This window comes from Labrus mixtus, chromosome 21, assembly GCF_963584025.1.
Source record: "Labrus mixtus chromosome 21, fLabMix1.1, whole genome shotgun sequence".
NCBI lineage: Eukaryota > Metazoa > Chordata > Actinopteri > Labriformes > Labridae > Labrus > Labrus mixtus.
The window spans coordinates 10735602-10747489 of NC_083632.1; the positions used below are offsets into that span (position 1 = coordinate 10735602).

Genomic DNA, 11888 nt, shown 5'->3' on the forward strand with positions numbered 1-11888 from the left:
AACGCTGGTTGGAGGGCCCCCCCACCCCCAATTAATTTCTGCCTAGGTCCCCAACAGACCCTAGGCTTTTACTAATGTTCTGTGTCCCTTGTTCCTAAAGAGGAATCAGCTAGCCAGATTCCCAGCACCTGAGCTTGGTGCTCTCAGGGCATAAAAGCCCAACCCCCAGTGTGGCTCTGTCTCTCTCTCTCTCGTTCCACCTGGACTCATCCCAAACATCCACATTCACATTACTGACTCTACTGACAGACACACTCCATGTTTGCAGTTATATAATAATTATTACTTAAGAGTTAAATCGTGTACTTGCCCGGTTATGACAAACTGTTAAAGTAACGCCACAGACAAAGAAAGACAAGAAACTCTTATAGAATTTATTATCAAATCATAATATACCAAATATAGTTCATCACTATGCAGAAATAAATACATCTTATAGAATATACTGATGTAATACAGTACAGAAATAGTCAAATAAATACTATTTAAGCATAGTTTAAAACCCTAAATAACAGCTTCATTAGGTTTGTAAGGCTTAGAGGTCCTGAAAGAAATGTTAACAATCTGAAGGAAATACATCACGTTGTGCTTACGTTAAATACAATTCTGATCAGAAAAAATGTCGAAGCAAAGCAAGCAAGGAGAACATCAAATAAGCCTCCAAAGACGTGAACTATTTAACAATGGTTGCAAAAAGTCACTGCGCCTTTAAATCAATTCTACACTAAAAGGGATCACATGTATCAGGCCAATTGTTTTCTATTTTCAAACTCTGACATCTCTTAGATTCATAATCTTGCATGGTGTGTTTTACATATTTATTGTACTCTTTAAAATCCAGTGGGTATGATCAGAATCTGCAGAACCAAATGCCAATTTAAATTAAATACTGCTTTTGTAAAATATTAAGCATTTGTTTGGTGATGAATGCACCAGTTTAAACCACTGCAACAAAAAAAACTCTCATACGAGAGAGCTTACCCAGCATTGAAAGGAACATTGCTTTTCATATTTCACACATTGTGACCATTTTAAATCAAGATGTTCTTCAGAGTGTCTACGGTATCCTTCAAAAAGACGATTAAAATGATCTAAAAATAAAGAATATGAGCAAAAATGAGTGGTAAATAAAAGGCTTCACATGAGACTGTAAGATAAAACAAATACGTGTGTGCAAACTCAGGGTTCAGTTTGTGGTGATATAGATTTCCCTTAATAAAAGAGAAAGCTCAAATTGGAGGGGGTGGGGGGGGGGGGTCTGAGGGTGGAACCACACAGTTCTTAACAGGTGGATCAAAAACAGAAACAGCGGCATGTGAAGAACAGAAGGGAAGAAACCGCAGGATATTAAATTGTTCAGTCTCGCAGCAGTAATTGCCTTTCTTTCTTTAAGCAACATTGCACCCAACTAAACATTTCTTCAACAGCCGCAATGAGACGTCATCAGTCCTGACAGCAGGAAACTCACTGGTAAACGTTAAAAAATACTGCATGAATTTTACAAGACACAAAGCGGAAGAGAACAAGCCGGCTGCTGTGCTAGAAAGCAACATGGGTGGAAACAAGGGTATAACACTGCAGCAGAGTAAACAGGTAGACATGCTACCTTATAGTACCTAAAGGGTGAAACACAGTATTGCTTTTAGCACAAGATCCAATGTCTTTTGGCCTAAACGTATTTCAATAATATGGTAGCCAAGAGTGACCTTGGTTGCCATTTTTTTTCCATTGAAAAAGAGGATCACTTCAAAGGAGAACTTTTTTCTTCTGCAAGATATTTATCGAGGTTCCGAAAGTTAGTGATAATAAATGGTTTAAACCTTCATTTTAATGACTGTCAGGGATTTCACACGTGAGCATTGTGTTTTTGTGTCTTTGTTTAAGTACAGTTTTATGTGTTGATCAATAATCTGGGCTTTCTTCTCTGACATTTTCTCCTTGAACAGTTTTCAAGATGCCATCTGTCCATGCTTGTATGACACTCCTGATCTGTGATTAAAAAGAGGAAAATGCTTGTGTTTTTCCCCCTTGATTATCTTATCATCTGACAAAGTTCATTCTCTTGAGATTATGGCGTTAAACATTGTAAAAACAAGCATGGCCACTCTTGGCTTCTACACAATGCTTGCTATTTAGGACTCGTATTTAGTCTCTCTTTTTGTTGTTTTTGCTGAATGTTTAACTCACCCACAAAGCCCAAATGTCTGTTTTCACCACCATGACAATCAGACACAGCCGTTAACACAAATCCACTCATGCATGAATCACAGATGCCCGTCTGAAGCGAACACAAAAAAAAAACATGCTACTGTTTTTGCTGCTAACACCTCGATCTCAGCCTTCTAGGTAGATCACAAAGTGTGACAGGTACATCACTATTCATCTGTGCGCTGCAGAGTTCATTTTGCAAAAACCTGCAGAGTTTTGATGAGGCTGCACCACTCGTCTGTCTTCCTCGGGTGCTTGCATTAATTGAGCGGGCTATCATCTTTCAATCCCTGAAGCTTTCTTTGTGGTGCAGCTTTTGTATGATGATAGGTTCATTTGTTGAATAACAGTGGCAGGTCATTGACGCCTTTTCTCCCCTCAAGCAAAGACAAAGTGCAAACAACACCCCCCCCCCTCCCCCCTCTGAGCATGGTATTTATAGACTCCCAAAATCACTTGTAGGATACTTTTTCTCTGAGATGATAAGAAGTGCTAGGCAACATGAGAGAGCTGACTCCTCCTGAGGCGATGAAGATATCAGCGTGGCCTTGGCGGTGGGTACGGGGTGTGTCATGTCGCAGGTGCCTCATAAAAAACATAGAAGACTTCATGTTTGATAATTATAGTCATTCCTTTGAGTTTTTTTTAAGGTAACCTACTTCATATTCATATGCACCATCACCCCTGAGATGTGCAACTGAGCGAGATGCTGGTAACTGAGAACTAAGGGGAGTTGGAAATGAAAGTTCCCTACTTAAGGCACTTGAGGATTAGGTTAAGAAATGATTGGCCATAATGTATACAAGCTCATTATGTTTAATTTAGAAGAGAGGAGGGGTGGCAGAAGAACAATGACATCAAAATTCAGTTCATATCAAATGAATATTTTTACAAGTTGGGTATGTACATGAGCTATTTTATATAAACTTCTTACTAAATCTGGCGGAGTCAGCATTTAGTCACCGTGGTGGCGATTTGTGGAACAAACTGCCTGCTGACCTGAGGTCTATAGAAACTTTTATTTCTTTGAGGAGCAGTCTAAAAATATTGCTTTTCTCTCCTGCCTTTGGCTGCTAGTTTATCGTTGTGTGTGTGTGTGTGTGTGTGTGTGTGTGTGTGTGTGTGTGTGTGTGTGTGTGTGTGTGTGTGTGTGTGTGTGTGTGTGTGTGTGTGTGTGTGTGTGTGTGTGTGTGTGTGTGTGTGTACATATGTACAATTAGTAAATAGTCCTGTGTGTGCGCTCTAATAGAAACAGGTATGTGTTGTTGGGGCAGGGTCCTTTTTTTAAATGTGTTTGTTTGTGTCTCATGTAGAGCACACTGAGTTTACATTTGTATGAAATGTGATATACCAAAAAAGTTGAATTGAATTGAGTTCTAAAGCAGTTAGGCAAGAGATCCCTGAGAGAATCATACAGCATGTTTTCAAGTAAAACTTCATTTAGGAACTTCATATTCAACTTCAACATTTCTTTTTGTTGACTCAACTTTTTTAAATGACACAAAAAACAATGTGGCTACTATTGTCAGCACTGTTAATATATATATATATATATATATATATATTTGCTTCTGACCTCTTTAAAAGTACCTAGAAGTTAGCACTCTAAAATGAAATCTGTAGTGTAAGAGTTACAGTTTGACACAGTATACTTGGTCCCAATGCAGAAAACCTCTCTCTTTGGTTATTTAAAGTTAAAGCAAATGGAAAATTCTTCAGCAGCATTTTTGCTGTCATTTATAGAAGAGATAAAGGGAAATCTCTGTTTTATAGGTGGTTATTTAGCTACACAGGCTCAACAGAGCATGATATAGTTCTGCAAGGTTTTCCTCTTATTTCCTTCTAAGATGTTTCCACAGGGACAAAAGCATAATAATAAAATACACAGCTTGATTCTCAGGAATCAATTTGTATAGAGGTACACAATTCAGTTAAGAATTGAAACCTCTACCTGACGATTCTTCTATATTTCTTCTGTTAAAGATCTGAAACTTTCTCACAGTTCTGTGTGTAAATAACGAGTAAAATACAGAAGAAATCAAGAACATAAGATAGAAAATGAAGAATAAATAGTAATACCATAGTACTCTACGTTGCCTCAGCTCTTCCGAGAGTTGCTGAACCACTTCCTAAGTGCTACTCCACTAGTGCTCGCGACTACGCACAGCGCCCCGCCAAGGCTCCACCAGGTCGGTGCGCGGTTAAAGAAGATAAACTGGAAGATGAACGACAGCACCACATCGAAAGTCCTCATCAGGGCCACGGGCGCAGCCTTCTCGATCTGCAGGGCCTTTGTGAGGAAGATCTGTCCGGCGATACCCAGGACGGCGATCAGCACCAGGATCCAGCGATCACGGCCACAGAACGGGATCTTCCACTCCCCAAGGATGGTTACGGTGATGACGCACTCGATGAAGCCGATGACAGCGTAGTACCAGACAGAGAGGTAGTAATGGACGCTCTTCCCGATCTTTCGAAGGACAACAAATGTAAAAGCAGCTCCAATAGCTCCTATAAATAAAATGTCAAAAAAATAAATAGATTAAACTGAGTACAGAGATGAGAAGAATATTACAAACAGGATTGATCAATAAGAACGACGTCTGACACTTCAATTCATTGAGTTAATTAAACTTCTTGTTGGTTTGAGTTGACTCTTAAAGTTGCACCATGTAGTTTTAGTAGAGAAATGTGAAAGTTGGAGAAGTGTACAGATTCTGTGGTATATGTTCATTTCCTCTATACACAAACTGTCCTCAGATGAAAACTTGGTCCCTGGAACACTGATTGAAGATAAAATGCTACGCGAGAAGTTATGGTGAGGGGCCTGCAAGAGTGAAACCGTAACTCTCCTGTTAGCTTTTAAGCTCCAAACAGTGTTCAACGGACCCATTTTGTCTTTGAGTAAAGTTTGTGTATTTAAACTCCAAAGTGCACCTTTATAAAAGAATTATTCTGAAATATTTCTCTTAAGTGGCAGCATCAAAATGCTCTCTCTTGTCAATGGCAAAACGCAATTAGACACTTGTGTTGCCCGCCCTGCTTTGGTCTTATGTAGCTGATGAGGGGAATTTGCAATTTTATGAAAAATCAGAAAAGACACGCACATCCCTAAGTGGAGGAGAATGTTTCGAGCCAACATGCTTTTCCTAAGACTTCCACATCACTTGTTAATAAATCTTTTAAACAGGAGCCTCTGGGCGTGAGAATCATTTGTGCTTGTTTTCATGCAAAGTTGCATTGAGCATTTTTTAATGTCTGCGGGGAACACAAGGGTTTAATGGGCTGGGAGATCACTCCAGTGAGTCCTATCAGTTGTAGTGCTGTTCGGTTAAGCTTTTAAATTGCACTGCAAAAAACAACAAAGTAAAAACTCCCAATTCATTTGTCATTTCATTTGGAGACCCTTGGGGGCGCTAGAAGCTGCCTGTAGCAAGGTCTTTGAGATATGTATTGATGGTTTTGAGTGTACTGATGGAAAATGGAAGTTATCATTTATTATTGACTGAATGAGTTTAATGAATAACTTAAAGTAAGGAACAAGCTGTCTTCTCCTTATTTTTTTTTTTACTACAGAGGAGTACGGAGTGCTGAGCTTTGACAAGAATAAGACAGATGCAAAGAGATCAGGGATGACCTTGACCTTTGACCACAAAAATCCAATCAGTTAATCCTTGACTCACAGGATCTTCTTATGGTTGGTCATGAAGAAGCTCTTAGCTCTGCAGAAACAGCATTCAGTTTTTGCCTTGGTTATTTGATAAATCAAAGCAGCTACAGCTAAGTGTACTTGTTAGAGATGATAACGGTACATACTTACTGCCAGATTGTGTTAAGCTATAAATCATCAACATGATACTTCTTTTCTGTATTACTTAAGTTATGGTCAACAAAACTTCACTGCTTTTTGAGCGCTTCATGAACTAGAACAGAGGAATCTTTTTCACCCGCAAATGCAGCAATGGTCCCCTTGAGGTGGTTACTGTAGTTTCCTTCAATTCCATTTGGATCCTCGCCAAAAATAAATGGCGGTCGAGCGATGAGGATGACGCCGGTCAGGGTAAAAAGAGTGAAGACACAGTCCCAGATTGTACACCGCTCCTTTAGGAAGATCCAGGCCAGGAGGGAGGTGAAGACTGGATTACTGAAACGAAAGGGAACAAGGAAAGCAAGGTATGAATGGAGGTATGTGTGGTGGAATTCCTGTAGTTGTTTAGATTATAATGTACAGATGTCATTAGGTTTATTCACTGTTCTCTAATGTCAGTCAGACCTGACCGAGTTCAGTTGTTATTAGAACACCAAGTACAGCTTAGAGAGTGTCAGCTGTTCTTCCTGATATCTGCAAGGATGTTTGGTAGACTTGTTGTCTGCTCCAGTGTTATAGACGTCACAGATTAATCTAGGTGGGTCAACATGACCCTGATAATGGTAATGTCTTTTAGGATACACGCGATGCCTTTCAAAAAGTTCTGCAGATGTGATTGCGCAAGACACGAGTACAGAAGTGTGATGTTGAATCATGTCTCCTCATGAGTATTCTTCTTATGTATAAACTTTCATCAACGTAAGCCATCTGAGTCAACTGAGTCTTATTGTGTGGAGTCAAGTCTTCATAATTTTCTCAACAGTATGATGTTTTAAAAAAATAAATAGAGGGAATTTGAGGGAAAACAGGTTTAATCTCATCGGATTTGTCTCATATTAGCTATCTCGCTCTATTAAAATCCCTTCCAGCAGATCTTTAATGAATTACTGCCGGGATATGAGGGGGGAGCGATAATTGAGAGTAATGAAGAAACAGAGATAAGGGAGAGGAAAGAAAGAGAACGAGAGGGAGATTAACAGAAAAAGGTGAAAGTCGTAGAAATCAGGCAGGATAGAACATGTTTGTAATTATACTCTAATGTCTGCTAATCCACAACCAATTACATTCTTACCTGAACATGATGACCGTGGCATCTGCAAGCGGCATCTGCTGAACTGCATAGTAGAGCAAGATCATGGCGTTGGATCCAATGAAACCCCGAAGCACCAGATATATACGTTTATCCCTTGGACCGAGGAAACCTGTCCTGGAGGAGAGGAGACACGAGGATGATGGATGAATGAAAGACAGGATGGATGGATGATTGGACTCAGTGATAGAGGAAGTTATACACGGAATTCCTCCGAAATATTTGGCATCAATGAGTGAGCTGAAGGAAGACAAATGATCGGACGGCTGGAAAGACAGATGGGTAGATCTAGGTCATGTGGAGATGACAGTGATGGATTGATGAAAGTGATGTTGGGGCTGAAAGGAGAGGCGGTGATGAATTGATGAAAAAAAAAAAAGGAGGAGGAATGTAAAGGACATATGGGTGTATGGACGAATAGGTAAACAAATGAATAGAAGAACTGGGGAAGTCTTTGAGAGTTAGGTTTATTTTGATTCTTGAGATAAAATTTTGGTTCTTAAGTCAATTTGTTTTTGCTGTTCAAAAAACAAAGCATTTGTAGTTTCTATCTCCAAAGATGAAGTGAGATAAAAGCGCAATAAATAGACTGAGTACAATTGGTATAAGATGCAATATTTGATCATATCTTCCTTCCCTTAGCACATCTGTTATGTGTTTTTTTGTTGTTGTTATTTTCTGAGGGTGAGCAAGTTATTGTCTGCAATAGAGCCCAACCGATTAATCGGCCAGCCGATACTATCAGCCGATATTAGCGTATCCAGTGACTTTTGTAATAGGCTAATTTTATCACTGGGTGCAACTTTTGAATGTCTTTTTGTGTTTTATTGTTGATATGTGCTGTTTTTTTCTGATACCATATTAGTTTATTTCTAATAATTCCCTAATCTTTTAGTTTTAGTGCCCTTGGATTCGAAAAATCAGATGAAAACTTCATGTGTGGCCGCACTTTGGTGCAGTGGCAAGCACTGTCACCTCACAGCAAAAAGGCTTCTGGTTTAATTCCCCGTCGTACAGGGCCCCCTCCCCTGTGTGGAGTCAGATCAGCCAAACCTCTAATTATCTAAATGCCTTATCCTTCATGAAATCTAAACACACAAGTTATAGAGTATACTGTATACCGGTATGTGCCAAAAAGAAATGTACTATTCGGACCGAAACCATTTTTGTTACCAGGCTGTAAACACATTCATTTCTGATGTCATTTTTTTACGGGTTTTAAGGGGATTTCTGGCTCTCACTCTTTTTAGGAGCAGCTCTCATGTGGGACAGGAGGAACAGCAGTTTTTTTTTTTGCACTTGACAGGTTGACAGGAAGCTTTAGAAAAAACCTTCCCAACAGCCGACACTTAATCAGTATCATGTGTTTGCCATCAACAAGACAAAAGGGAATGATGCATGTCTCTTACAGTATTTTGACAACTTTAACTTGTTTGAGCAGCGACTCTGTGTTAAGCCAAAATAACTGCCTATGAATTGGGTGACGAGGCACAAACACAAATGCAGAAAAACTAGCAGGGATCTGCAGATCTTTGCTTTGTTTTTTTTAGTTAATCCAATCCTAACATATAAATCATTGTTTATAATTACTGTATGTATTACCATAGCCTTAATTATATCATGTATGGTTTATATCACATTTGTACCTGGGATTAAAGTTGGACTGTTAAACGATGTAAACCTAAATGTTGGGAGTGTCTTCATGATGCTTACTTGCTGTAGATGAGTAACGGCATAGTAAAGATCATCTGGAAGAAGCAGCGTATGGCACTGATCTCTACGGCGTGGACTCCCTGGATGGTTTTCACCAACAGGGCAATGATGGAGAAAAAAACTGTGGACAGGAAAGCGTAGAACAAACCAATACCTGGACATCTCTTTTGTTTCTCTGAGCCTGTGCAAAAAAAGAAAAGGAGGAAAGAATCACAGATCAGGGTCAAAGAAAGGGTGTCATTTATTTACAGGTTGCTTATCTTTACAGTGCTCATGTTGACACAGTGACTACAGGGTGAAACACCGAGGCTGAGAGTCTGTTATTGAACTCTGTGTGGCCGAAATAGATATTCTGTTGAAAAATATACAAACAAAAGATCTGCAAAAGAGAGCAGCGTATTGTTTGCAAACCCTGCCTGTGGAGCAATAAACTGATATATTTGTGTAGATTAGATTTCAACCTGAGGTCACACAGGTGTCTGTCTTTTGTATTAGTGCACAATGTGAGGTTTCCTTTTTATCATACAGTATGTGTTTTCCTTGCCTTGCACCAAGCACAAGACCTTACCTTACCTTTATGTTTTTTCTTAATGGAGGAACACTTTCAGATTTCAGTTCTGCCTCTAGTGTTTTATTATATTCTTACTTTAAATGTAAGACCTAGGAGAAAGGATGATTATATTTAGATTGTATATTACTGTATTAGTATAACACACATTTTATTAGACAACTAAAATTAGAAGTATGTTTTGGGTTAGTAACCTTGAACACCGTCGAAGTATTCATTTAAGAGGGACATGAAATATTTCCTTTTTTCACCAGGTACAAGTTATTAAGCAGTGCCCTACAAAATATCTCTATTATACCAGACTCTGGTATTAAAAACTAACAATAAAACAAATCCACAACATCTTCATTTTCTAAAACAGTTACAGCCAAGGATAAATACTTTTTTTTTGCTATTGTGCAACTGCTACTTGAACTGGGTTGTTGGGCAAATATAAACAGATTACCATTAAAGCTATAGTGGAAAAGTTTAGATTGAATTTAAAAGATTGAGAATTACAAAAAATGCTACTTTGAGGTGGCCCTTGGCTGTGAGTTAAAAGTGCACAGTCATCCATCCTCTTTAAGGGTGATGCAACTGTTAAGCTGGCTTACAGCAGTTTATCTTCATGGGCTACAGTGGTGTACAAACTTTTTTTTCTTGCGGGCCAAAATTGTCGTGTTAGAATCACTCGCGGGCCACAGGTTTTGTTTTTTAAAATATAGTTGAAAAAAATAGTACAGCTTTGTAGATCAGAATCAAAAGGCTCGCTAAAGAAACCCTTTAATAAAAGGAAATCAAATACGTTGATTCCTTCGTTTGATTCCTTCATTTATTCCTACTTTATTTGTTTTTTTTTTCTCAGAATCAAGCCTGTAACGTGGTTCATTTTTTTGGAAAAGCTTTCTGCATTTAGCTCAGGTCATTAAATGGTTAAACAACAGTCCGCTTGTTTGCAAAAACTGTGCACAAGTTTTTTTCATAGTTTACAAAAAAATTTGGAAAAATAGTAAAAGCTGTAGATTAAAAAAAAAAAAACACACACATTGCCATGAACATTTTCTATTTTAAGAATATTGTTCAGCCCTTATTAACATGAAAAAGAAAAATAAGAAAATGTGCCAATCTTAATCGAGGCCAAAATCTTCTGATTCTTCATTTGAAGTCACGGGCCGCAAAAAATCCCCTCAAGGGCCGCAAATGGCCCTCGGGCCGCACTTTGGACACCCCTGGGCTACACACTTAGGCTAGTTAGAAACCCGTGATGTTGACATCTAGGCTACAATTAGGCATACAAAACAATGTTGAGGGGGGAAAAGTTCATCATAGTAGCTATTTGTGAGACATTAAGTATATATTTAAAGATACTGAAAGATTTTATTCTGAAAGAAAAAAAAAACAAAGGCCCCCAGCTTCAGTGTAAAGCTCCTTTAACTGGGATTTCCTTCGACTATAAAACTGCCAATAGGCTAATAGCACACACGTGATATCAGCTCTAGTGATAAATAACGTTTCACAGTTAGATAACGTAGAAGCTACGCAGGAAGTAAGTTCTCTGGTTGCACCCATAGGCTGTAAATATTACCTCATGTCACATCTAATTGTCGCCTCGTCACAGACTTCTCTAACAGTCGACATTTAAGCGGAAATGACCACACTTTTGTCCACAGTTTGATTACGCAATTAAAGAAACCGAGTGCGTGCGGTCCTATACCTTCACGTGCGCTTTCTTCTCGGGGTGCGGGCTCGTTTCTGACGCAAAACGCCGGTGGGCATAACCAGTTCTTCTTCTTGCTGCCTTCCTGTGAATTTTCACTTCCCCTCTCTTCTTCTTCCTCCTTCTTCGCCTCCTCAGCAGCAGCATCATCATCGTCGTAACCGCGACAGTTACTTCGCAGGTGAATCGTCTCTGTTGTGCGTTCATCATCGCCACTCTCGCCGTGGTCGTCGTCGCCGCTGTTTCTGCCATGGCTGTCAACTTTGTGAAACACTACAGTAATGTCGTCCTCTACGGCTAAAGCCCGCTCGTGTGTACAGTTGTTGCAGTCGCCCATAGTAAGATGTGACGGCGGAGCGACAGCATGCCTTGCACAGAGTACAGTCCGCCTTCTTTGGTGCCCTGGGTGACTGAGAAAAGACAAGGTTAATGTCTATCCTTGGTAGCAGAATACAATCCCCCATGCGGTAGTTACTTCACCCACAGGGGGGCAGAACTGAACCCAAACTAACCCTGCTGGATAGTTAAAACACTACCCAATGATTACGCCCATTTCAAGGGGAGGCAGTGGGGATTTGAACCATTAAAAATTAATATATAAGTCTATAAAAACAAAAAACTAAGGGACTATAATTGTTTTGGATACATTGAATGTTATTGGAATTCGTTTGTGAAATTATTTCTTGGAGGTAATCATTCTTTTGCTCTTACTGTTGGATTTTAGGCTCATATTAATTCACTTTCT

At 39.3% G+C, this 11888-nt stretch overlaps 1 protein-coding gene across 1 annotated transcript; it reads right to left on the minus strand.

The window, feature by feature from the left end:
- Window positions 1–360: 360 nt before the first annotated feature.
- Window positions 361–11613, minus strand: slc35g1 (solute carrier family 35 member G1). Its single transcript, XM_061028024.1, has 5 exons — window positions 11141–11613; window positions 8880–9060; window positions 7149–7283; window positions 6156–6352; window positions 361–4719 (listed from the first exon to the last, which is right to left on the minus strand). Exons 1-5 carry the CDS (start codon window positions 11478–11480, stop codon window positions 4307–4309), a joined length of 1266 nt encoding a protein of 421 aa, XP_060884007.1. The 5' UTR covers window positions 11481–11613; the 3' UTR covers window positions 361–4306.
- Between the last annotated feature and the right edge of the window lie 275 nt (window positions 11614–11888).